The following is a 26860-nucleotide window of genomic DNA, read 5'->3' on the forward strand; positions in this document are numbered from 1 at the left end:
CCTGAGGAATGCTTCCAGCACCTTGTTGAATCTATGCCACGAAGAATTGAGGCAGTTCTGAAGGCAAAAGGGGGTCCAACCCGTTACTAGCATGGGGTACCTAATAAAGTGGCCCGTGAGTGTATATAAAGAATGTATATATAAAAAAATATATATATAATAATAAGCTGGTGGAGGTGTTTACTAAGGCTGTAGATAAATTTAATATTTAATGGCCAGCAGAAATAAGGGGGCACTCGTCCTTAAAATAAATTGAACGAGTTTCCTTCCCTCTATTTTTCCACCTCCATCACGGGGCCTTCCATTTTTCCCGATCTGCACAGCGAGCTGTCTAGATCATGGAAAAAGCCTTACTCATTTTTTAGCCCCACATTCATGTATATTCAGATATTTGGGGGTTAAGAGAGTATGGCTATGGGGCAATACCCCGGGTAGAACAGACACTTGCGAGCTATGTCTCCCGGTTCAGTATCGTCCCTGAAGGCGTCGGCTTCTCTCACTAAACCATTAAAGAAAACTATTTTTTAATCTAGTGGGAAAAGCATATATGGCAGTGGGTCTAGCATGAGCTTGCTTGCACACTATAGCAGTGCTGCAAGCATATCAGGCTGACCTGCTGTGGTATTTGGACAGAAGTGAGGGAGTTTGGCCCGATGGGGTTTGAGAACTCTGTCGGGCCTCAGATTTATCTCTCAGGGATGGCAGCCCTTGTGGTCACTGAGAGACACCTCTGGCTCAATTTGATGGGAATCATGGAGAAAGATACAAGATAATCTCTCCCTCGCTATGTCCAACCCCCTGGGGTTGCTGGGCGTGAGCAGCTCCAGCCGGCTAGTTTCTCATACACAACACAGCAGCCAAACCCTTCAAAGCAGAAGCCGGATCCGAGGACCGTTCTTCATGCTGAGAAGGCTGCGGCTCAAAAGAAAAGGTCTGGCGCCACCGGCGTCAGACCGGTGAGGGCAGCCCCAACCGTGGTGGAATGGTGTACACCTCATTATATGGTGCCCTTTCCATCTCTGTGCCCTCAGGGGACCGTTCTGCCAACCCCGCCACCCTTGGTGCTTCGGGGCGCAGCGTTCTCCAGCGAGCTTCTGGCCCAGCGTCAACTCGACGTTGCCGAACTTTGCCGACGTTGCATGGTCCCCGAACTGGCTGTCTTTATTACACCAGAGGCCAGCCTCGAGGGGCTGGTTCCCTTGGTAGATTTTCTGGCAGCGCGGAAGCTACTGCCAAATATATCTCTATGGGTAATGGTAATCTCTCTGGTAATGGAGCAAGGGGTAAAGGCCCTGTTAGCAAAGAAAGCTATAGAGCAGGTGTACTCACTCGACATTGCGTCGGGTCTTTACAGTCGTTATCTCATTGTTCCAAAAAAGGATGGAGAGCTGCATCACATACTAGATCTTCGTCTGTTGGAGTGTTTGGTGCTGGAACTCAAGTCCAAGATGCTGACACTCAAACAGATCGTGACTCAAATCAGATCCGAGGACTGGTTTGTCACGATAGATCTAAAAGACCTATACTTCCATATCTCCATCCTCCCTCAGCACAGGAGGTTCCTGAGGTTTTCTTTGGGGCAAAGAACACCAGTATCAGGCACTTCCTTTCGGTCTAGCTCTATCACCCCGCACATTCACGAAGTGTGTAGACGCAGCTCTGGCCCCGCCAGGCTGCAGTGTATACGCATTCTGAATTGCATAGATGACTGGCTGATTCTAGCGGAATCAGAACAGTTAGCGGTTCGGCACCGAGGTGTCGTTCTCGCTCATATGCAGATGTTGGGGTTGAGGCTCAATGCCAAGAAGAGTGTGCTTTCTCCAGTACAGAGAACCACTTTCCTTGGTGTGGTATGGGATTCAGTGACGATGCGGGCCACTCTGTCGCCCGTTCGTGTAGCTGCTATCCTAACTGCCACAAAAGAGCTGAGGCTAGGCCAGTCACGCACTGTAAAACAGTTCGAGAGACTGTTGGCTCTTGTGGCAGTAGCGTCCAACGGGATACCTTTTGGCCTGCTGTACATGAGACCTTTGCAGTGGTGGCTCAGGACCAGAGGGTTCTCCCCGAGGGGAAACCCACTTCGTATGATCAAGATCACGCGGCGGTGCCTTCGTGCCTTGGTTATATGGAGGAAACACTGGTTCTTAACCCAGGGTCCGGTGTTGGGAGCTCTTTGCCATCGAGTTGCTATCTCGACAGATGCTTCCCTCACCGGCTGGGGAGCGGTATTGGAAGGCCGCTCAGCTCAGGGCTTGGGAGGAGTCATCATCTCGCTTGGCACATGAATTGCCTAGAGATGATGGTCGTCTTCAATGCGTTGAGACATCTCCTCCCAGACCTGAGGGGCCATCATGTGTTGTTCTGAAACAGTGACTGTTAGGCCTCAGGGCAGCAGCGTTCAATGTGATACCCTTTGACCTGCTGTACGTGAGACCTTTACAGTGGTGGCTCAGGACCAGAGGGTTCTCCCTGAGGGGAAACCCACTCCGTACGATCAAGATCACGCGGCAGTATCCCCGCGCCTTGGTTATATGGAGGAAACTCTGGTTCTTGACCCACAGACAACACGTTGGTGGCCTATTATTTTGGTCCCTCAGGAAATTACGCTGTCTGAGGGCAGTGTATATTCCAGGGGGGCCAGAATATTGGAGCAGACACCCTGTCGAGGCAGGGGCTGAGGCCAGGGGACTCCACCCCGAGGCGGTGGAGCAAATATGGGAGTTTTATGGCCAGGCAGAAGTGGATTTGTTCTCGTCTCAGCATACGACGCACTGTCCACTCTGGTTATCCCTCACTCAACCAGTCCCCTCGGGGCTGGTTGCTATGGTGCAGACGTGGCTGAGGCTACGTCTGTACGCATTTCCCCCTGTTGCTCTGCTCCCAGGAGTTCTGGAGTGATTCCGCCAGGATGGAATAAGCCTATTTAGTAGCACCACCCTGGCCGAGCTGAATTTGGTTTACGGACCTAATTTTTCTCCTCGACGGACCTCCCTTGGAGGTCCCGATCAGGAGAGACCTTCTGTCTCAGGCAGGGGATGCAATATTGCACCCCCGGCAGGGGATTTGGAAACTGTGGGTTTGGCCTCTGAGGGGGCCCAACTCATAGAGAGTGGTCTCTCAACCGAGGTTGTTGAGACCATTCTAAGCTCCAGAGCTCCCGCTACGAGGAAACTATATTCACTATTTCGAGAGTTTTTCACTTCTTGGTGTTACCAGCGTCAGTGGGATCCGGTTAACTGTTCAGTAAACACAGTATTCGAGTTTCTACAAGAACGCTTTGTATCAGGTCTATGTCCTTCCACGCTTAAGGTATACGTGGCGGCCATTGCGGCTTTCCACGCCCTGGTGGGTAGTACATTTTTGGGTCGAGACCCCCTGATCACTCGTTTCCTTCGTGGCACTTTGAGGCTGAGGCCTGCAACTTGCACTAGGGTGCTGGCTTGGGACCTTGCAATAGTTCTAGAAGGCCTATCTGGGGCTCCCTTCGAGCCCTTAGATTTGGTCTCAGAGAAGTTCCTTTCTTTTAAGACTATTTTCTGCTAGCTATTTCGTCCCTATTAGAGTCAGACCTTCAGGCCCTTTCGGTCCCCACCTGCCTTGAGTGCACCGGGGATGGCCAAGGCATTCTTACCCGAAACATGGATATGTTCCAAAGGTGCCTACCATTATTCCGAGGCCTATTGTGCTGCAGGTTTCTGTCCTCCTTTTACATCTGCGGACCAGGAAAGGCTGAACCTCTTGTGTCCAGTGCGAGCACTGGATACTTATGTTCATCGGACATCTTCAATGAGGAAGTCCGACCAGTTATTTATTTGCTTTGGATCACCTAAGAAGGGTCTTCCTGCTTCTAAACAGACGGTTAGTAAGTGGATAGTTGAGGCTATTTCACTTGCATACGAGTACTCTGACCAGCCGTGTCCTTTGGTGGTCAGAGCTCACTCTACGAGGGGTATGGCGGCCTCTAAAGCCTTATTATTTGGAGTTTCTCTTCAAGACGTATGTGATGCGGCAGGCTGGTCCTCACCGCTCACATTCATCAGGTTTTACAGTTTGGACCTGGATGCTGCCCCAGGTTCTCAGGTGCTTAGTGCTTAGTTCCAACAGACTAACACTCAGGTACTTGGAATTCTGGCGTTTTGGGTATTCTCGTTCCCAAAGCGTCGATGACGCATCGCGAGTTCCCTCGAAAGGGAACGTCTCAGGTTACGACTGTAACCATAGTTCCCTGAGAAAGGGAACGAGACGATGCGTCACCCTGCCATACTTCCTGCATCCCTGTGATCGGCTTGCTTCGACTTTTTGAAGCTAATGCCGCGTTTCACCGGATGTGCTCTTATGCCTTCCTGGTCATGACGTCACCCGCCCGTGACGCTCATTCTTTCCATTGGACTAGTTGACATTGATGCTCAGACGCATTCACGCTGGGGGCGTTCCCAAAGCGTCGATGACGCATCGTCTCGTTCCCTTTCTCAGGGAACTATGGTTACAGTCGTAACCTGAGACGGTTTCACCAACCACCAAAACCTAAACAAACAGTGTTCCAACCAGTGATGCGCGGGTTGATCCAAAATGAGCGGGTGCCTACGGTCACCCGCGGTTACGAGTCATCCAAAAATATTTTTAATGATATTCGGGGTTGCGGTCGGTCGGGTCGTTTGAAATATAAAAAATATAAATGCCAATTAAACCTTTGTAATTTATATAGTAGGCCTACTTGACACAATTTTCTATGAAATGCATAGGCCTAACTTATACTTTATTGACTGAATAACTGGCGCGAAGATGACGCACGAGCTGCCTACTAATACAAGTGGGAAATCCTTATTTACCTTTTGAATGTTGAGCATTATTAACTTTTGAATAAATGCTGACGTAAAATGCCCGATTTCCCAACACGTTGAACTGAGCAATGCCATTGTACCATTTTAATAGGTTACTTTTAAACGCATATAGCTCAGTAATGTCAGTGTATTTTCTGAGAGGGGGCGGGATTTTTGTTGGGAAAGTCGGGGGAGAGACGCACACTTAGATTAGACTGGATAAACACATGCAGCATCTTAATTGTTAAGAAAATGAAACGAAATAAATGAATAAATCAAGCCTTTATTACATAACACTAGGCTATATCATACAGCATTCAGAAAAAGAACAGTTTGCGCTCCTAAGGGCTTTCACACTTTTCCAAAAGCGGCCACACTCCCCCGCACCCCAAGTTCCTATACGTCTATGGCCCAATGACGCTACTACTTTTGAGCATTTACTACTTTTAAAAAATGTGGGTCAGGAAGCGGGTCGGGTACAATATTTTCTTTTCTTTTTTTTGCGGTCCGAGTTGCGGGCAGGTTAGTTGAAAACGTCGGTCGGGTGCGGTTTGTTTATACATTGACCCGCGCATCACTGGTTCCAACCAATCACCGACAGTGTTGTGAGGTTTTGCACTCGTGCACGGCTGCACGCGAAGTCGGAGCAAAACCTCACAACACCCTGTCGGTGATTTCACCCTAGGAAAAATTAGATGAATGTGATAATTTATGTTTCGGCCTTTTTTGGGCCTGAAATCGCTGATAGCACTTTTAAGGTAAAGTGTTTTGTGAAAAATATACAGTCTACACACACACATATTGCACACTGAATGGCATTATCGAGAAAATAATTGTGCCTTATGAGATCAATGCACTGTGTTGTCATTCATAAAAGGACATCATATGCCCTACCTATTATGAAACAGCGCGTCTGTCGTAACTCCACTGAAATCTCCATGCTAAGCAAGCGTTCACAATATAAACGTATTACATCTGAGAAATATTGATATTGATTTTGTATAAAACTACCACACCATTGATGTGAACTTAGCTATACATGCCATTTACGTCAGAGGGAGCTATTTCAGGCCCTGTAGAGATTTAGTGAAATGCCCATACTTTTTTATTTTGCTACTTCGCCATTTTGAATTTACACATTTATCATATTTGTGTTATTGCTACTATTTGTGTTATTGACCTTTCAGTAATACAATAAAAAAGACTTAAGATTATTGTGGGAGTATTTTTGTATTTTCAAAATACTAATTACTTGTATTTTATTTAAATACATTTTTCACATCAGTATTTTGTATTTTATTTTGTTACATTTCATGAGCCAGTATTTGTATTTTGTAACAAAATAGTTTTTGATGTATTTGTGCCCACCTCTGGTACTAAGAAGCATTTTTGTACATCAGGTCACAAGTGGACTGTGGTGTAAAAAGGGGCTAATTTCTTTTTTGGAGCTTGTCTATTTTTGGCCACTTCCAGAGGTAGTCAAACACATTTGACCAGATTGCTTTCATAGAGTAGATGCTCATGTGTTTGAACTAGGGATGGGCATTTTTCAAAAATATTGCATTCGAATATTCGGGCTCATAAAAATCGAATATTCGTTTATTTAAATGACGTTTAATGAAAAAGACGTTATTTTTTAAGTTATATTTTTCACGTTTTTGTCACCATTTCTGAACAAGCTTACAATTAGGCAATATACACAACAAGCTTACAATATATGTTAAAGTTTTCTTTTAGTTGAAAACATTAAACAGTAGGCCTATGTGTCAACAAAAAATATAAAAAACAAAAGCATTAATAAAAGCATGCTTAAGCAGCGCGAACGGGAAAAAAAACGCCTAATAAAGCAGATTGTGCCAGATATCGTACAGAACGTACACAGACACACACACACACACACACACACACACACACACACACACACACACGAGTCAGCATATGATTATCGTGTTTATATTGTTTCACGTTTTTATTGAGAAAAACAATATCCACATGCAGGGACGCCGCCAGCAATTTATGCTCGAGGGAGAAAAGGCGCTTTGCTGACAGACGCTTCAGAGACACAAAGATAACGGCGTTCTAAGTTTCTAACAGCACTTTGCGTTTTCTGTTCTTAAACCTGTCTCCCTCAACGAAACCTAAAGGAAGTATATGTCTCAAAATCATTTTGCTATAAGATAAGTTATCATTTCACGCGGGGTCCAGCTGCGCTTACCTGCAGTCGTGAATGCAGTTATGGACAGCTATCTTTCCTCATTCGACTGTTTGGATTTCATGTGATTTCTCATTGTGGTGATATTATAACTCAGATTAATTAATTAATTCGATCAAAAGTAATTCCATTTAGTAAGATCATTTTCAAGTAATTCCAAACTTCGCGAGGCAGACGACAACATTATGTGATCAAATACACACAACTTGTTAACACACTCCACAGCGCCACCCAGTGCATTTAATTATAACTGCGAGTTAGTGCTTGGGATTTATCATGGATTCACTGCATTTACGGCCAGCAAAGCAATGTAGTAAAATTCGAATAGTATTTTATTTTTCGAATAATAATTACATATCGAATATTCGAAAATTCGTGCACATCCCTAGTTTGAACAGCTGCAAAACATGGTGTACCCTACCGCCTACTGACCTAGTACGTAAACATTTTGAGAAGTGCGCTAGCAGGTGTGATTTAAACTTTCTCTGCTTAGCCGATTTTTCCGTAGTTGCTCGACTATTTCTGTAGGTGGCGCCCGAGCATCCATGGCATCGGTGCATGTTCGTTGGAAATATTTGCCAACAGGATGGATGATTACATGCTTTAAATCATCAATTTGAGCAGCTCTTGAGGTTCTTATCCAGAATGTGAGATGAAATTCTTGCTGGTATAGCTGTGTTTACAGACTTTGAGGCCTGCACTTATTTCTTTGCGCTGTCCATTTAGTTGTCGTCAGTGCTTAAAGGCACACTGTGGAACTTTTCAACCTTTATAATATATTACCAAAACCCATTGAGATGGTACATCGACTTACAATAGGTTGAATGACACGTCTGCTGTAGCCTGAAGGTGTCTGTATCGCTTTTCCTAGCACTATGTAACTTCGGGGTTCGGGTAGGAACCCGAGCACAAAAAGAACTACAAAATTCGACCGCTTTACGGCATACGTCACTTCCCCCACCACCCACAACTTCCTCAGATTCTGACGTGAGTGCTCAACTCGCGTTTGATTGCCGTCTGTATGTTTTCGTCATGGCCGAACCAACAGCTACAAGGAAGAAGGCAAAGGTTTTGTCAGAGGACACTAAAAAAAAGAAAAAGGCATAGTGACAAATGAAAAGCCAGGACGAGGATCACCATTGGTCCAGCGTTCGCTCGCTGGCGTGAGCTACAGGAGGAGGATGGGTGGCCGACCGATGCTAACGCTTGCCTGCACACAAATGCCGTTTCCAAGGTGACACAGATAAATCATATAAGCAGTGTAGTATTTTCTGGTATTCCGGCCACAGCCGATGGTGTTATTATGAGTGTAATAAAATGCCCACAGCCCATTGTTCATTTCTACACACAAACACAGCCCGCCACAGTGCAGGGCTCGAACAAATAAAATCGACTCATGTCAAATGTACATTAAATGTAGTGAACGTTCCCACGACTCACTGCCCACAAACACTACACACAACATGTCCCACGGTTTCTGTAAAACGAAACCAACACACATAAGTTACAGTCAGCTCAGGCCGACGGTGTTTTTAGTGCAGTAAATGTGCCCGGCCCGCCGTCCCGCGCCCACATTCACTCACAGACATGTTAGCACTAAGCCGCTCGCTCTCTCTCAGCAGACTGCTATAAGGGAATCGAGCGCGGCCAGGCTGCCCGCCTCAAACACTGCAAGCACACAAAATCTAAAGACACAGGAAGCTGACCCACTGTCTATGGGCGGACCGGTTGACTGTTTGTTGACTTTTGCGACAGTGCTGCGGAGCTTGTGGCCTCTAGGGACGCTAGACGTGAAAGTTACAGGTCGAGCGCCACTAGTGGCCAAAAGTTCCGCAGTGTGCCTTTAATTTGTAAAGTGGGAGGTCCCGGAGCACAGAGGGGGGGGTGGATCCGGCGACTCAAAACGGGGGTTGGAGGTAACGGAACAAAAAAAAAAAAAAAGCTATGTAGCTTCTGACTAAAAAAAACCTTAACAACACTGTGTGTGTATCAGGGCAATGTTTATTTTAATTTCAGAACATGCACTACATGGGTGCAAAATGTAAAAATAAACAACGTTTTCACAAGCAGCAAGGGGGTCGCACACCGGACGAGAAGCGCCGCGTTGCGTCTAGGACAAATCGAGGTATCGCACACCGGACGCGCACTTTCTCAGTTTATGGCCAGCAATATTGTTATGTTTAAGGACATTTTGGAATTAAGATAATGTCTGTATTATGTTATGATTGTACTGTACAATCGTTGCTAGTCTGCAGACTCTGAACACTTCACCTCAGAGTGTCCGTTAACTTAATGAATTGAGAATCTCACCTGAAAACCCGATAACATCAGCAATTTACATTCAAGCAACTGATTTCTGTAAATGAATGTAAAACTAAATGTATATTGCATGCAGCACAGGGTGAAGTCAGACAGTTTTTACATTAACAACGCCGAATGGCGCTGCTGGTGTGTGTACATAGAGAATAATGTGTTAGAATTTTAAAGACGTGGCGCTGCGCTTCTTGTCCGGTGTGCGACCCACTTTACCCTGAAAATTCACCTCAAAAACGAATCGAAACTGCGCAATCAAGATTTTTGTGGAACTTCAATGGGGAATAAAGACTAACAAGACAGATAACAACATTGAACACTACACAAACAGTAATTATTAATTTGCCATAGTGACACAGGAGGTGCCGGAACATGTTCCGGCGTGTTCCGGCTCAAATTAAGCCCTGGTTGTCGTCAGCGGGAAAACCTCTCTACGATTGCGTATGTTGGTTGGTTATTTCCACAGCTTGAACATGACGGCTGCACAAATAGATTTTTAAATGCCAGGCACAGTTTTTATTATATTTCTTACTGTGGTATTGTAATTTTAGGGATGGAAAAAAGATTAATAATAATAATAATACAGACATAACTGAAATGCGGGACACTATTTATGTCTTGCGGGACAAAACTCACAATTTCGGGACTGTCCCGCAGAATGCGGGAGAGGTGGTCATCCTAGGTTGTCGTCCCCCCACGAAAATATCAAAGGAAAAACGTTTCTGTTATTAGTCCATTGTTGTTATTCAATCATACCCTGAATATACAGGTCTGTTGCCATGAGAACTCTATGATATGTTTCAAAGAAAAAAACAATCCAGAATAGCTAAAACATCTAATATAATATTCAGCTACTGAAGGATAAAATAAGGCTGAATTCAGAATGGCAGAAATAGTACTAGCATACTATTCTGAAATCAGCTCAATGTGGTTTTATGTATGTTCAAAAGGGTGGAAAAACAAGAAAATTGGAATCACCTAGTTGCATAAACTCCCACTCTGGAGTGCAAGTCTGGAGAATCATGACTATTAATGAAGAGGGAGGGATTATCATTAATTACCCAAAGTCTGTAGAGTACAAAAAGACCAAAGGGCAGCATCTCAGCAGTGGGACTAGCTGTTGAACAATGGCAGGAAGTTGGTGTGCTGTTCAGTCTCTGGCACTTTTTGTTTGGTTCTGTGCTTTCTGTCATGCTGTTCCGAAGTGGAGTGATCTGACCCAGAATCCTCAAGCTCTGATGTTCCAGCAAACTGACCAGTGGTTTCAGAAGCCAGTTCAACAGCAAGCTAGTCAATGGTTTCCTCAGCAGGTTCAACAGCAAGCAGGTCAAACGTTTCCTCAGTCAGTTCAACAACAAGCTAGTCACCAGTTTCCTCAGTCAGTTCAACAAGCTAGTCGCCAGTTTCCTCAGTCAGTTCAACAACAAGCTAGTCACCAGTTTCCTCAGTCAGTTCAACAAGCTAGTCGCCAGTTTCCTCAGTCAGTTCAACAACCTAGTCACCAGTTTCCTCAGTCAGTTCAACAGCAAGCTAGTCACCAGTTTCCTCAGTCAGTTCAACAACAAGCTAGTCACCAGTTTCCTCAGTCAGTTCAACAAGCTAGTCACCAGTTTCCTCAGTCAGTTCAACAGGCTAGTCGCCAGTTTCCTCAGTCAGTTCAACAACCTAGTCACCAGTTTCCTCAGTCAGTTCAACAGCAAGCTAGTCACCAGTTTCCTCAGTCAGTTCAACAGCAAGCTAGTCAACAGTTTCCTCAGCAGTTTCAGCCTAAGCAGCCAGTGGCAAAGGCAGAGCCCCTTGACAAATGTACTGTAGCTGATTATGATCAGATCCAATGTGGACCACCTGGTATCAGTGGTGCTGAGTGTGCTGCTATCAACTGCTGCTTTAATGGACAGCAGTGTTACTATGGGAAGGCAGGTAAGAGTGGAGTCAATGTAGAGGCATTCATGTTAAACTGATCCTCAGCAATAACCTGCTCTTGTAACTCGTTCCAGTGACTGTCCAGTGTATAAGAGATGGTCAGTTTGTGGTAGTGGTGGCTAGAGATGTTACGCTGCCTCGATTGAGCCTGGATTCAGTCCGTCTCCTGGGTGGAAAGAATGGATGCCAACAATGTTACTATTTGCAGGAGGACAGCGGATATGTGGTGTATGAAAACAGAATGTCCTCCTCATATGAAGTAGGTGTCGGACCACTTGGTTCCATCACAAGGGACAGCCATTTTGAGTAAGTGATGTATGCTTTATCATAAATGTGAATCATTGACAAATGCTACAAGCTCACTGTTTGTCGTCCAGGCTTCTCTTCCAGTGTAGGTACTCTGGTACCTCTGTGGAAGCTCTGGTTGTGGAGGTCAACACCGTTCCTCCACCTCCACCAGTAGCTGCTCCTGGACCCCTCAGGGTGGAGCTTAGACTGGCAAATGGTCAATGTGTCACCAAAGGCTGTGCAGAAGGTAAGTGTTTGTCCCAAGTATGCCTAAAGCCTTTCTAAAACTCCAGTTTCAAGTTAAACCCTGTATTCTTCCTCAGGGGACGAGGCGTACACGTCCTACTACAGTGATGCTGATTATCCAGTTACAAAAGTCCTGCGGGAGCCTGTGTATGTTGAGGTGCACATTTTGGAGAGGACCGACCCCAACATTGTCCTGATGCTGGGACGTTGCTGGGCGACATCAACCCCCAGTCCACTCAGTCTACCCCAATGGGATCTTCTGGTTGATGGGTGAGTAAGGCCCGTCTTTATCCATCTGTGCTGTAAGGCATTTCTGACTGCCTCTTTGCCTTTCAGGTGTCCTTACCAGGATGATCGTTACCTGACCACATTGGTTCCAGTGTCTTGATCATCTGGTCTTCAGTTCCCGACCCACTACAAGCGCTTTGTTGTGAAGATGTTCACATTTGTAAATCCAGCATCACTGGCTCCTCTGCGGGAAACCGTATGCTCTGCAGCCTTGCCTCAACCCTTAATATTAGTGCTTTTTACAGTGAATTATATGGCTTAACCCTTTCCCCCTCTGTTAGATCTTCATCCACTGTAGTACAGTGGTGTGCCATCCCTCCTCTGGCTCCTGTGAGCAAAGCTGCACTAGGAAAAGTGAGTGCTTGCTGTAAGTTGACTTCAGGAACTGAGAACTTATTTAAATGCCCCTCATGCTTCTACCACTTTTTACAGGAAGAGACACGCACGTCAAGACCATCTCTAGTGGGCAAACTGTGGTGTCTAGTGGAGAAGTTAACCTGGTCAAGTGAATTTTAGTGTTTTAATAAACTTCATGAAACTCAACATGTTTCTCTTTGGTATTCATTTCTGACTGGAGTTGGATGTTTCATGACTGTTCTCAGTTTGACTTCTAGGGCTGCACTACTAAACCTTTTTCTTTCGTGCATTGAGATTCTTGACTTGAATTGAACAAGCCAAGTTTCTGCATAAGCCATTTAACTTTACTATTTGCCAAGTTCTAGTTGTTAACTTGGGCCCCTGTTCATGTTTCACATATCAAATGAACAGCGTTGGGCAAGTTACTTTTAAAAAGTAATTAGTTACAGTTACTAGTTACTTCTGCCAAAAAGTAACTAAATTAGATACTCAGTTACAAATTTTAAAAGTAACTAGTTACTTAAAGTAACTATTGCGTTACTTTCAAGTAAAATTAAATTTTAAATGCTCAAATGTGACCCGACCTCTACCCCTCTTTAACGGAACTTAAAATACATGTGCATGTTCAATTATTTATGATAAATCTGAATATTATAATAAAATGGACACTTAATACAATACATTATTAACAGAAACATGAAACATTGTACACACATCAAAAAAAAAAAAAAAAAAATGTTGCTGTGGGACAAAGTGAGACTAGCCTCCAATCAAATGCCATGTATGTAGATATTATGTTTATATAGTGGATCAATGCAAATAACACAATAGATGTTTTGGAACTTTTGATATTTATTGCCCCTCAACAGGCCACAACTGGGCAAAATTAAATTAAGCTTGTTAAGCTAGTCGCCATACCTGTCTCTAGTTGACTGACTGGCTTGTGTTGTTCCTTGTGTGTCCTGTCCTGTCCGACTATGCGTTATGATGGGTCGTTCGCAATTCATGAGCGTTAGCCGTTAGTGATGATGGGTCGTTCGCGAATGAGCGTTAGTGATGATGGATCGACTCGTTCGCGAATGAGCTTTTGATGGGTCGTTCGCGATTCTAAAAGTTAGTTACTCTAAGAGCCGGCTCTTTTAGGTGAACGTCGGGAGCTGGCTCGCATATCTGAAGAGCCGACTCTATTTTTACAAATTTAGCCTATAGAAATTAAATAATTATGTAATAAAAATTTAAATATTATAGTCAAAGTCATTTAAAGAGCCGTTTGTGAGCCAAAAGAGCCTGCTCTTTTCAGTGAGCTGAGTCAAAAGAGCCGAATGCCCATCACTACTATGCGTGCTTTCGAACACCCGCCCAACTCTACCTCTGATTGGCTTACAATGACATTTTACTCTACCTCAGCCAATCGTCAGCATTTATGCGCTTGTCTCGTGCTCTGCCCACTAACCAAGGAAAAACAGTAAAAAAAAGTATTTGCCTCTCGCGCAGAGATCTAGTTGGTCTGATGAAAAAAACAAAAAACAGCTTCATCAGTTATAGTAACGCGCCGCATTTTTTGGCAGTAACGGTAACGGCGTAATTAAGATGAGAAGAGTAATCAATTAGATTACACGTTACTGGAAAAAGTAATGCCGTTAGTAACGGCGTTATTTATAACGCCGTTATTCCCATCACTGCAAATGAAGGTTTTAGCTACTGTCTGAGGCTTTACATATGACTTTATGGCTGGACTAGCATAACTGCATGTATTGATGCCCAAACTCCCTCTAAGGTCACTTGTTGGCTTTTTGTAATGCTTTTTTTACAGTCACGCAAGTATAGACTCATATCTTGGGATAAAGGATGAGTGCAGGTTGATAGTGGTTTTATTCCAGGCTAGTCCCAGTAATGTTTATTGAAAAGTAGACTGCTTTCATTTAAGCATTAATCCCTTAACCCTTTCGCACGTACGTTCTAAAATAGTCAGACTGGCAGCCTGGCGTGAGTTTTTTTCTGCGACCGTTATTTTGCAATCAATCGCGTTCTAATTTCCATGGAGACGCATGAACCTTGTCACGTGACATTTCGCAGTCTCAATGGCGCACACGATGGATAACCGTCTGCAGGTGAGTAGTTTGAATGTTTCGCTTTATTTTTTTATTCAAAACCTCTCAAATAATTTGTTAGCGTGTACCGACTATGGTTGATATTGTTTTGTTTATGTCCCCCCCCCCCCCCCCGCTTTGAATTTCTCTTGCACATGGTTCTTTGCATCACCCTCAAAACAGCCGGGTGACAATCGGTGAGTTATATTTAAGTTTTTAATTGTATTCTGAAGCATCTAGAATTATTTACAAGCATGCAATAAATATGAATAAAGAACGTAAAACGGACAGTGCTCAATAATGTGGTCATTACGGTTTGTTTGTCTGTCAACGTGCTGTTTTGCACATTGCAAATAAATATGTTCAGTAATCCGTGCATTCAGGAGGTAAAGTCGGGGTTCAGTTGAATTGATACGTTATACATAACATGAATATACCAAAGCACATATTTGCCGTTAAATCCTTTACATCGATTTTCTTGTTTGTTTTAGTTAATATGAGTTAACTGAGTTTTATATCTCTCAATAGCAAAGCAGAGAAAAGCTACATGGTATGACATTGTTGAATTATATTTTCCTATATACAAAACATTTGAGCAAGCTGTGTGATATACATATATACAATTATATATGGTCACACCTCACTTATTAGCTTGCTCAAATGTTTGTTGGAAATATAATTTAAAGGGATAGTTCATTTTAAAATGAAAATTCTGTCATCATATACTCACCCTCAATTTGTTTCAAACCTGTATGAATTTCTTTCTTCTGCTGAACACAAAAGAAGATATTTTGAAGAATGTCAGTAACCAGACAGTTAACTGGAGCCATTGACTTCCATAGTAGGAAAAAAATATACTATGGAAGTCAATGGCTCCAGTTAACTGTCTGGTTACTGACATTCTTCAAAATATCATCTTTTGTGTTCAGCAGAAGAAAGAAATTCATACAGGTTTGAAACAAATTGAGGGTGAGTATATGATGACAGAATTTTCATTTTAAAGTGAACTATCCCTTTAACGATGTCATACCATGTAGCTGTTCTCTGCTTTGCTAGTGAGATATATGTATAGTACAAGTTTAGCATTATTCATAGAATTCAAACGTATGACATTTGTTAAAAAGAAATCACAAAATGTACACATTTCATGTATGTTTTATTAAGCTATTTTAATGCAAGTTAAATGTTTTTTTTAACACAATACGTTTATACTTACTAATATAATTACAAAACAGATAACAAATATATTTACAATGAATATCAAAATAGTATCATCATAAACAAACAAACAAAAATTCTATAAATATACTCTGACTTTTGATAAATGTTTTAGTTTAAAACAAACTATTATACATACCTTTATACTTAATAATATATTTACAATAAATAATAATTAAAATAGTATCATCATAAATTAATTAATATACTCTGACTTTTTACAGGCTTAATAATGCTTCAGTGTGTGGTACTCCTCAAAACATGGGACAGCACACAAGGGAGTGTTGCATGGCACACACATGTGCTTGGTGAGGCGCCTCTGCTTGCCCTTGCATGTGCTGGAGAGGCAGACCTTGCAGTGCCGCCTGGTCTTGCTGCCCTGGGAAGTGGTCTGAGGGACTTCAGATGGGAAATGCCTGGCTGTAAGGCGCAGAGGAGTGTCCAAGGCCGGACGGCCTCCTTTGGTTGGACCGCGCAATGTGCTGTACTCCTCCAGCAGCCCTCTCATCAGGTTCGTCCTGAATTGTAGGGAGGTGATTTCCTTTCCTACTCATAGTAGAGCACATCAATAGGGAGTGAGGAGAATAGAATAGTATGTGACAGTGTGGTCTGTTTATTATTGTGAATTTGTTAACACTTTAGATTACATTAATTAAAAATGTTATCACTTTTTATCTTGTTTATATTTATTATTAGATGATTTGTATCCATTTCTCACCAGTAATTTGCCGGTAGACGATGTGGCTGTTGAGTAAAACAGTGTCAAGTACATGAAAAAATATCTTCTTGTACCACTTGGTAGACTTTCTGGTGCATTCATGGAAACCAGTCATCATATCAGCTTTGTCAACTGCCCCCATCTTTTCGTTATACTCCAGCACACAGACTGGCTTCATCCTTGGTTGCCCAGTGATGTGATCAAGCTTGCCTGTAGCTGCCATACCAGTTGGGTGGACTGTGGTAAGGACATGAACATCCCTCTTGTCGTGCCATTTTACTGCCATCTGTGACCCATTCTCTTCGAATTCCACCTCACCTTTTTTCATCTTACAGGTGAACTTTGGCATTCCTTTCCTGTTTGCACGCACGGTCCCACAAGCTCCAGTGCCAAGTGACAAGAGGTGCTGGAAAAGTGTGGGACTACTGTACCAGTTGTCCACATAAAGAACATGACATTTTTTTAGGTAAGGTGCTAGAAGTGTCATCACAACGGACCCAGAAATCCCAAGTCCTGGGTAATGTTGGATGTCAGTGGTAGATCCGGTGTAAATTATCATGTCCTCCACATAACCAGTTAGCACATCACACAAAACAAAAAACTTGACCCCAAATCTGTGCCGTTTAGATGGAATGAACTGACGAAATGCCAGCCTGCCTTTCCACTTCATCAGAGACTCATCCACACACAGATCCCTGTATGGCACAAAAATGCGACGAAAGGAGGAGGTGAGAGCAGTAAATATGTGTCTGATTTTTTTCAGCGGGTCATTGGAAACTGCTGTCGCATTGTTTGCGAAGTGAAGACAGCGGAGGAGCAGAAGGAAGCGATCCTGTGAGAACAAAGACCCAAAAAATGGGGTCAAGAGCATGGGGTCTGTGCTCCAGTAATCACGAAGTGATGGTTTTTTTTATCACCCCCATTAAGAGAACTGCCACTAAAAATGTGTACATTTCAGGGATATTTGTTGGAACCCATTTAACCAGCTTTCCTTTAATTTCCCTTTCTTGCAAGTCAGAGGCAAAGCGGTTTGTTTCCTCCACAATTTCTCCCATGACATCTTCTGTGAGGAACAATTTAAAACAATTGACCTCACTGGGTGATTCTGGTGGATTTTGCACACCACAGAGCTGGTTGTCAAAATTGCCTGGCCCAGGAGGATTAAAAAGGTTGGTTGCCTTCCATAACAATGAGTTTACCTCTTCTGCCTCATTTAGGACTGGTGTCGTCTCTTCATCTGCAATGTTGTCAAGAGCTTCAAGGTTTGGGGGAAGATCTTCATCGCTGTCACTCTCTGCCTCGCTGTCAAAAATCTCCTCATCAGAATTAAAAAAAATGTCCTCAATTTCCTCATTTGTCAGTTGTCGTCTTTTATATAAATTTTCTGTCATTTTCTCTGAAGTTGGTGAGCTTGATTAAAGTTTTGTCTTTAAATTAGAACAAAGGCGAGTGTGAGGTAACGGTGACGTCAGCTCTACATCATTTGTCAGCGGGAAAAAAAGACTCGCAATGCATGACAGTTAAAATCTTTTTTAATTTATTATACAAAATATTTACAAACTTGTAGTTATTAACATCGTTAAATATATGTAAGGGAACTCCTAATTTGGTTTTAATACTTAGAGAAAAAAAGATCCATGTTAGTTGATCGGTAAGATATACGGGCTATGGGCGCCGCCATTATTTGTTTACAACACTGATGGAGAGTTGGACTTGGAGCCTGCTGGATTTACAACATGCAAGATCATCCATGTCTCCCGAAATATATGACAGTAACCCCCGCTTCACTGCATCTCACGCGACGCTCCTGCTTGAGGCTCACGCGCTGCTCCTGCTCCTGGTGTGAATCCACTCATTGATTAACATGCACGCACGTCGCACGCCGAAAAAAATATGCGCTGCTCACGCGTCGCTGACGCTTGCTGTGTGAAAAGGCCGTTTTCTCTACAAGGTGTGTTTGACTCGAATAAATATTAATATTACATCATGTTTAAAAGGTTATTTTGTTGTTATAAATATTAGTGTGCAATAATAAACTATATATTTGTTATTGTGTAATGTAATTTAAAGTGAATGAAACCTAAAATAAACATTAAAATACACTGAACAGTTGTGATAATGATGAGAGCTGTGCACGTCCGTCTCTGGCTCAGTGCCAGTCAAAGCGGGAAAGCAGTAAAAGCAAAAGTTTGAAATTTTGAATTTAGCAGTTGATCACGTGATTCACTGAACGTTCTAATCACACCGGTGTGATCGTACGCTCCAGGGACCAGCCAAGACTGATCACACCGGTGTGATCGTACGTGTCAAAGGGTTAACTGTTGTATCCCAACTAGGTAGCTGTCCAAGGCCTTGTTTACACCTGGTACTAAGAAGCATTTTTTTACATCAGGTCACAAGTGGACTGTGGTGTAAAAAGGGGCTAATTTCTTTTTTGGAGCTTGTCTATTTTTGGCCACTTCCAGAGGTAGTCAAACACATTTGACCAGATTGCTTTCATAGAGTAGATGCTCATGTGTTTGAACAGCTGCAAAACATGGTGTACCCTACCGCCTACTGACCTAGTACGTAAACATTTTGAGAAGTGCACTAGCAGGTGTGATTTAAACTTTCTCTGCTTAGCTGATTTTTCCGTAGTTGCTCGACCATTTCTGTAGGTGGCGCCCGAGCATCCATGGCATCGGTGCATGTTCGTTGGAAATATTTGCCAACAGGATGGATGATTACATGCTTTAAAGGGGTCATACAATGCCATTTTTGTACAAGCTAATGATTCTTTAGGGTCTAAATTAAAAGTTTGTAATCTACTTTAATTAAAAATTCTCATTAGTATTGTAAGAAAACATTTATTTTATCTGGTCAAAAACAGCTCTGTTTTCAGCACGGCGTTTCAGTGTATATGACTTTAAATGATAATGAGCTTTGCTGACTCCGCCTCTCTGTTCTATGCGTACACCGTTTATAACACAATAACCATAACGTGGTGTTCAGTATAAACGTGGGATTATGAATTATATTGAGAACGTCGTACATAGAAAACATGCCGTAATGCACCCTGAGTGTAAACCTTAGACGCATTCATTGTGAAGCGTGCAGTGCAGCTAGCGATTTGCAAAGATTAATATAAAGTCATTGCGTTTGGAAACAAAGATGAAGTTCTCAAGGTGAATGCATACCTTGACTCTAGGGGTCTAACAACAAAAAATCAAGTCAGGAATCTTGGTGTATCTCTAGAGTCAGACCTTAGTTTCAGTAGTCATGTCAAAGCAATTACTAAATCAGCATACTATCATTTGAAAAATATTGCAAGAATTAGATGCTCTGTTTCCAGTCAAGACTTAGAGAAACTTGTGCATGCTTTCATCACCAGCAGGGTGGATTATTGTAATGGACTCCTCACTGGCCTTCCTAAAAAGACCATAAGACAGTTGCAGCTCATACAGAACGCTGCTGCCAGGATTCTGAGTAGGACCAGAAAATATGAACATATCACACCAGTCCTCAGGTCTTTACACTGGCTCCCAGTTACATTTAGGATTGATTTTAAAGTATTAGTACTGGTATATAAATCATTCAATGGCCTAGGACCTCAATATATTGCAGATATGCTCACTGAATATAAACCAAACAGATCACTCAGATCATTAGGATCACATCAGCTAGAAATACCAAGGGTTCACTCTAAGCATGGAGAGTCTGCTTTTAGCTATTATGCCAGCCGCAGCTGGAACCAGCTTCCAGAAGAGATCAGATGTGCTCCTACAGTAGTCACATTCAAATCCAGACTCAAAACACATCTGTTTAGCTATGCATTTACTGAATGAGCACTGTGCCACTGTTCGTCCGACTGTTTTTACTATACTTTATTTTATTTTTTTATTCTAAACTGTTTTAATTATTCTTATTTGTTTTGATTATTTTATTTTCTCCTATGTAAAGCACTTTGAATTACCATTGTGTATGAAATGTGCTATATAAATAAACTTGCCTTGCCTTGCCTAAAGTTTAATAAAACGTTACACTCACTTCAGTTGTTCAGCAGGAACACTTCAGCAGGAACACGAATAGCTGGTACCGATCCTTTTTTCATGAGCAGCTTCTTAGCAAAACCAGCTTTATACTGACCCTCGTTTATAAAGCAGTCTGGTGAGAAATGATTCGCGCAAACATGAGAGCATTGACGTTGCTCGTGGGAAATATTCCCTTCGAAAACAAACTCAGCCACTGCGTCTTCAGCGGTTCGGATTTAGGAACATTAAAATGACTGCTGTGTTCGTTATTACACCCAAGAACAGAACACCACAATCGCTCAGACGCCATTCTGCTTATAGACAGTGCTCCAGCATCAACAATGAGCGCCGGTCCACGCGGACTATGATTGACAGCTCGCTCACGAGCGAGGGCGGGTCTGTGTTGATATGCTGCTGTCAATCAACAATCGTGGGAGGGGCTTCCGAGCGTGCGACGTCACACGGTCGAACGGCTTGATTTGAAGCAGGGGTAAACATATAAGTAGATTAAAACAAAAACACTGGATAGATTTTTATCATTGTATGATGGTTGTGTACAGGCACTGCCAACACACATTTCAGTACAATCAACTTGTAAAAGTGCATGTACCATTATATGACCCCTTTAAATCATCAATTTGAGGAGCTCTTGAGGTTCTTATCCAGTGGTGCGTTTCCCAAAGCCAACTATGGTCGCAAGTTCCGTCGTTACCAATAGAGTTCAATGGAAATTGCGATCATAGTTGGCCAACGATGCTTTTGGGAAACGCACCCCAGAATGTGAGATGAAATTCTTGCTGGTATAGCTGTGTTTACAGACTTTGATGAGGCCTGCACTTATTTCTTTGCGCTGTCCATTTAGTTGTCGTCAGTGCTTAATTTGTAAAGTGGGAGGTCCCGGAGGGCAGAGGGGGGGTGGATCCGGCGACTCAAAACGGGGGTTGGAGGTAACGGAACAAAAAAAAAAGAAGCTACATAGCTTCTGACTAAAAAAAAACCTTAACAACGCTGTGTATGTATCAGGGCAATGTTTATTTTAATTTCAGAACATGCACTACATGGGTGCAAAATGTAAAAAAAAAAAACTTTTCACAAGCAGCAAGGGGGTCGCACACCGGATGAGAAGCGCCGTGTCGCGTCTAGGACAACTCGAGGTATCGCACACCGGACGCGCACTTTCTCAGTTTATGGCCAGCAATATTGTTATGTTTAAGGACATTATGGAATTAAGATAATGTCTGTATTATGTTATGGGCACATATTTGGCTTTTTATATGACATCGCATCTCTCAAAGAAAAGGAGAATATGATAGTTCTTCAGGATTGCTTAAGACTGGAAAAGGCCCTGACTCATGGAGACTCGCGGGATGTTGAATGAGCATGAATTGTTTGAAGAGCTGACTGCTTTGGGCAGACGCCTGGTGCTGGATCTAAACCACTGGATGCGCTTAAATTCATCTGTGAAAAAGGAATGGAATCAATTTTTCCAAATGTTTTTGTCGCATTGAGCATGCCTCTCACACTCCCCTTCTCTGAGAGCTCTGGAGTTTCTCAAAGCTTAAACTGATTAAAAATTATCTCCAAAGTACAATGACACAGGACAGACTTAATGGACTAGCGACAATTGCAATTGGTCACGAACTTGCTGAAAACATTAAAATCGAGGACACAATCAAAACGTTTGCCGTTATTAACGAGTTCGTTTGCCCATAAAATCTTTAAGATATTAGGTTAAACTTATTTGGCTTGCTGTCCGCTGGAGAGGGGCTCGATGAAGCAGCTTCAACTCGAGCTCTGATATACCCCCCAGTGGCTAAATGTAGGACCTGTTAATTAAAGGGCAAGGTACCTAAGATGAAGGTGGAGTTTGGGGAGGTGGAGGGATACTGGAACAGCTGATACTAGGGAGAGGTAAGCGGCTGCTTATATACTCTGTTTGTTGATTGAAAGATTGGATGGGCTCGCTCCTCCCTAACTTACGTTTAGGAACTTCATTTAACGAGTTCGTTTCCCCATAAAATCTTTAAGATATTAGGTTAAACTTATTTGGCTTGCTGTCCGCTGGAGAGGGGCTCGATGAAGCAGCTTCAACTCGAGCTCTGATATACCCCCCAAAAGTGTTGAATAAATATTTGGGACAGCAAGTTAGAATAACGTGATCAAATACAGGATGCCTATAAGCTTAAAGTATGTTACCCCCCAAAAGAGTGGAAATTGAAAGCTGTATGGAGCATGGATGGACGCTGCTGCGGCAGTGATATGTTTAATGGGGCTCCTGGCTGGAACTGCGTCTCCCTACTATGCCCACCATGTGGGGCTATGAGTGGAGCTCCGGCGGGAGCTGTGTTTGAAAGAGTGTGCCTGCATTCGTTGTGGAGTGAAACGACATGGGCTTGTGGAAATTTGACTGGGGTACATCTCACCGCTGCACTGCTGCGGCAGTGACTTTCAGAAATTACTCCTGCGGGAGTATCTTGGGACTGGAGGTTTGAGTACGAGGTTGGAGAACGCCCTGCCACATCCATGACATGGAGCTCCATGGAGTTAGAGAACATGGGGCTTCCAGATGTCACAAACGGGGAAGAAGGTCCTCGTCCCTAAAGGCAAACGGGCCACCAGTATCTGAAGCGAAACTCCCTACGCAGCAAGAGGGAGCCTACGGTATACATAGGAAATGCAGAACTACCATCCTTCTGACGCAGGGGGCGGAGATCACATAAAGACATAATGGCCCGTCGCGTTCGAGGGACGTACGATCCTTGGTACCTCCAGTCCTGTTTTTTGGATAGGAGGGCCCACACTGCGATCCGAACGGGAGAGCCTCCATGGTTAAGAACATGAAGGATCACACAGCGATTCGGAAAGGGAGAGCCCCCACGGCGCCCGAACGGAAGCTCATACTGCGATTCGACCGGGAGAGCTCCCGCTGCGTTTCGAAGGAGAGAGCCCCCCCATATGTATAAATAGGGAGTTCACTCGGCGATCAAAACGGGAGAGCCCACACAGCAAGTCGAACGGGAGAGTCTATGATGCATCTGAACGGAAGAGCCCACACGGCGATTCAGATGGGAGACCCCACTCCAGGAGTGGTAGGTCACGCACATCTGAAAAGGGAGAGCTCTCACTGCATCCAGATGAATACACGCCCTGCGGGGCTAGGTAAGCGGGGAGATGCAAAATAGTAGGGAGAAGCGGTCCAGACTTAGAGGGATGCTAGTGTTTGCTGTGCTTGTCTAATGTTATGCAGATCTGAACGAACGTATGTTTCGAAGGCGAGGGACGACCATCGACCTAGCATTTTGATTTGGTGATCGAAAGAAAGCCAAATTGAACATGGCGTCTGGGGCTCTTGTTTTGTTAGGAGAAAAAGACCTGAGCGGAGAGTGGTTAGCTAGACGCAAAGAATGTCGACGGTTAAAGTTAGCTGAGGAGCGGCGCACAGGGCACATAGAACGGGCGTGAGCTCCGCCACAGAAATTACAGACATGGAGGAAGTGGCATCATTGTCTGTTGCAACGTGATGAATTAAAGCTGTTGCACACTTGTCTGCCTGGAACTGAGGTAAAAATCTGGTTACGGTCATTCCTTGATTGAGGGACATATGAAGTGAATTTTTCTTGGAAAGGAGCTGGATGGGTTGGAAGATCTGAGTTGGTTTGGGGACATTCTGAACGTAGAATGAATGATAGACCTGCAGATGGTGCAAGAAGGGCTTCGAACGCCTAAGAAGACTCTGTTATATAGTTCGAGGTCCAAGGCTCCCCAGTAAGGACACTGGTTCCAGTGTGTGACGCGGGCGGCGCATTTAGCTGGAAAAAGCTTATGGTATGTATAAAAATTACTACCTCCGAAAGAGAGACTGAGCTCTGCTATGGTAGAGAGGTAACGTTAGTCATTTAATTCCTTGCGTCTGGCTGGAAATGAAGTGCAAATTACTTCTGTGTATCTGGCAAAAGCAACGCAGAATTCTGAAAGTGTGAGAACTCGTTTTGAAGGTTGTACAGAATTTGTAAGATCAACGATTTAAGTCAAACGAGCGGTGGGATTCATTGAGAGGGACGAAAGTCAGTAGAGAAGGAAGATCGATAGTTGCACCTGATAGAATTAGGGAACGGAGATGGGCTGGGACTGGTAGTGGTTCCATGGCGATTGCATTGTTAGGAGCTGGAAGATGGACTGCTGTTGAGAGTGAATGGGCTGGCAAGCGGATTGTACCTGAGGAGCAAGTGTTAGTGTTGAGAAAAGTAAATGAATGTTGATCGGAGGGTCCCATTACTGACTGGTGTCCAGTGTTGGGAAGGATACTTTCAAAACGTATTTCGTTACGGAATACATGCCCCAAAATGTAATTTGTAATGTATTCCGTTAAGTTACTCAATCTGAGTAACGTATTCTGAATACTTGATTACTTCCACATTGAACTGAATTTTATTAGTGTAGGAATGCGGAATGTTGATGCGGTGGTGACGCGTTGTAGGGATGGCGCTGCCAATAAAGCACCTAAAAGCTGTCACAAAGAGTCGGCAAAAGTATTGATTATGAATAAGTCAAATATATCAAGGATATATTTTAATTGTTTATTAATAAACAAGTGTTTTCTGTCTGTCACTGTCGCCTGCAAAGATGAAGTTGACGATGCTGACTCGCGATCTTTGCGCCAGAGAGAAATGCGCATTTCATACGGATTAACAGAAAGCAGACGACTAAACCTGAAAATAACTTACTTTAAGATGCTTCTATAGGTTGGAGGTGGAGTCTTTGGACGCTGAAAGGAGGTTGGTTGCTGGCAAGCAGAGGTTGCACTGCACAGTTAGGCTATATTTCGTTCTCCCTTCTCTTTCTTTAATGTGAAATACTGTTTGAATTTCCGAGATAGAAACGCATTCTTGCCCTGTCTCTGTTGTAGTTCTGGCTACATCTCTATTCTAGCTCCCGCTGCTCCTCTTCCGACTCATTGTGACTGATCACGCAAACCGCGCATTTTTTCGTTTTCACATTGGGGCTTCTGGGAAATGCTGAGTTGCCTTAATTTATTTAGAGAGTGACTAAACTCGTGAAACAGAGAAGTATTGTAATGTAATCCATTGATTTCAACAATGTAACTGTATTCTAAATACCAACTATTTAAATTGTAACTGTAACGGAATACAGATGGGCGTACTCATAATTTGTATTCTGAATATGTAACGCCGGTACATATATTCCGTTACTCCCCAACACTGCTGGTGGAAACTGTGGAACATGTGCTGTTTGAGTGCATTAAATACTCAAATCGAAGAATGGATTTAAGGAATGGACTGGAACATGAAGGAATCAAACAAATGAACATTACAAATATCTTCTCAAATAAATCCGGAAAGATGCTTAAAATCATATCATCTTACCTACAACAAACTGGACTAAACCTAAGGATTTAAGCAAAAGTAAATAAGATACAGTAGGTGGCGATAATGCTCCATTTGGTTGCAAGTCGCCAGTAAAAGACGAAGAAGAAGAAGAAGACTGCTAGTGTCCAAGATGGCTGGCATGGCCTGAAGTGAGAGGAAGGGGAGGTTTTGTGTAAAAAAGTGTAGAAATCCTTTGCTGAGGCAACCTCACGCTCTGATGTGAACTGGAAAGAATATTAGGAGACAATTGGAAGATAGAAGGGGAAAAAGGGGTGAGGCGAATTGGAATGGAAGGAAAGAGGGAAGATGGCTAGCGAAGGCATCCTTGCGCTAGGATCCGCTCTTTGAGTAGGTTGGTTTGAGCGTGAGAGAAATGTAACTGTGTGCGAGGGTGACCTGGCACAAGGGTTATTATAAAGAAGTTTAGAGAGAACTGGAGAAGCAGAGGGAAGTCGGAGGAATGTGTTTGTGAGTTTGGTTCTTGCCTGGGGAGTGGGGCTGACTGCATGAAGTTTGTGAGAGCTGGAGAAGAAGCGGAACTGTTTTTTGCGGCCGCTGTTGCTGGCAGGGTGGAAATACCGGCGGACAAGGAAGTGTGAGCCGCGGCGGCGCCGGCGGCCTTTGGATCGGCGCGTTGGGATTGTGTGGGTTCAGAACGCCGAACCGGGAGAGAAACGGAGGTAGAAGAGGTGCGAGTCTTGCTTTTATAAGATGTTGAAGTGTTTGATGGAATACTGGAACAGCTGATACTAGGGAGAGGTAAGCGGCTGCTTATATACTCTGTTTGTTGATTGAAAGATTGGATGGGCTCGCTCCTCCCTAACTTACGTTTAGGAACTTCATTTAAAGGTTTTCTAAGCGATCCTGGGTGACGTCACTTCTTGTTGACGTTCGAACTATTGTCAAACAAAACGGAGGCTAGCTAGACCCTCCCTCCTCCTCATCCGCACACTAACCCCCCAAACCCTTCTTGTCGGTCATTGGCTGGAA

At 43.5% G+C, this 26860-nt stretch overlaps 3 protein-coding genes and 1 long non-coding RNA gene across 4 annotated transcripts; 3 read left to right on the forward strand and 1 right to left on the reverse strand.

Moving 5' to 3' along the window:
- The first annotated feature begins 10472 nt into the window (after window positions 1-10472).
- Window positions 10473-11502, forward strand: LOC130085803 (uncharacterized). The gene is made up of 3 exons (XM_056251758.1): window positions 10473-11265; window positions 11343-11438; window positions 11477-11502. Exons 1-3 carry the CDS (start codon window positions 10473-10475, stop codon window positions 11500-11502), a joined length of 915 nt encoding a protein of 304 aa, XP_056107733.1.
- On the forward strand, window positions 11490-12262 carry LOC130085852 (zona pellucida sperm-binding protein 4-like). Its single transcript, XM_056251824.1, has 4 exons — window positions 11490-11574; window positions 11646-11803; window positions 11880-12072; window positions 12139-12262. Exons 1-4 carry the CDS (start codon window positions 11510-11512, stop codon window positions 12188-12190), a joined length of 468 nt encoding a protein of 155 aa, XP_056107799.1. The 5' UTR covers window positions 11490-11509; the 3' UTR covers window positions 12191-12262.
- Window positions 12263-12285: 23 nt separating this feature from the next.
- On the forward strand, window positions 12286-12633 carry LOC130085855 (uncharacterized). Its single transcript, XR_008807183.1, has 2 exons — window positions 12286-12444; window positions 12523-12633. It is a non-coding gene; the product is annotated as an uncharacterized LOC130085855 (long non-coding RNA).
- A 3348-nt stretch (window positions 12634-15981) lies between these two features.
- On the reverse strand, window positions 15982-23038 carry LOC130085805 (piggyBac transposable element-derived protein 4). The gene is made up of 4 exons (XM_056251759.1): window positions 22907-23038; window positions 17673-17786; window positions 16474-17305; window positions 15982-16301 (listed from the first exon to the last, which is right to left on the reverse strand). The coding sequence occupies exons 1-4, from the start codon at window positions 23036-23038 to the stop codon at window positions 15982-15984; spliced, it is 1398 nt and encodes a 465-aa protein (XP_056107734.1).
- Window positions 23039-26860: the final 3822 nt, after the last annotated feature.

This window comes from Rhinichthys klamathensis, unplaced genomic scaffold (genome assembly GCF_029890125.1).
Source record: "Rhinichthys klamathensis goyatoka isolate OS25496 unplaced genomic scaffold, OSU_Roscu_1.1 h1tg000090l_1, whole genome shotgun sequence".
Lineage (NCBI taxonomy): Eukaryota > Metazoa > Chordata > Actinopteri > Cypriniformes > Leuciscidae > Rhinichthys > Rhinichthys klamathensis.

What these genes read in the sequence shown, in the direction of transcription:
- LOC130085803 (XM_056251758.1), top strand. Translation starts at nt 10,473, where the DNA reads ATGGCAGGAAGTTGGTGTGCTGTTCAGTCTCTGGCACTTTTTGTTTGG. An exon ending in GTGTTACTATGGGAAGGCAG is followed by an intron (nt 11,266 to 11,342) that starts GTAAGAGTGGAG and finishes AACTCGTTCCAG; the next exon opens with TGACTGTCCAGTGTATAAGA. An exon ending in GGATTCAGTCCGTCTCCTGG is followed by an intron (nt 11,439 to 11,476) that starts GTGGAAAGAATG and finishes TACTATTTGCAG; the next exon opens with GAGGACAGCGGATATGTGGT.
- LOC130085852 (XM_056251824.1), top strand. Translation starts at nt 11,510, where the DNA reads ATGTCCTCCTCATATGAAGTAGGTGTCGGACCACTTGGTTCCATCACA. An exon ending in CACCAAAGGCTGTGCAGAAG is followed by an intron (nt 11,804 to 11,879) that starts GTAAGTGTTTGT and finishes ATTCTTCCTCAG; the next exon opens with GGGACGAGGCGTACACGTCC. An exon ending in TGGGATCTTCTGGTTGATGG is followed by an intron (nt 12,073 to 12,138) that starts GTGAGTAAGGCC and finishes TTTGCCTTTCAG; the next exon opens with GTGTCCTTACCAGGATGATC.
- LOC130085805 (XM_056251759.1), bottom strand. Translation starts at nt 23,038, where the DNA reads ATGTTCTCTAACTCCATGGAGCTCCATGTCATGGATGTGGCAGGGCGT. An exon ending in ACTGCCGCAGCAGTGCAGCG is followed by an intron (nt 17,787 to 22,906) that starts GTGAGATGTACC and finishes TCTGATGAGGAG; the next exon opens with ATTTTTGACAGCGAGGCAGA. An exon ending in CGTCTACCGGCAAATTACTG is followed by an intron (nt 16,302 to 16,473) that starts GTGAGAAATGGA and finishes TACTATGAGTAG; the next exon opens with GAAAGGAAATCACCTCCCTA.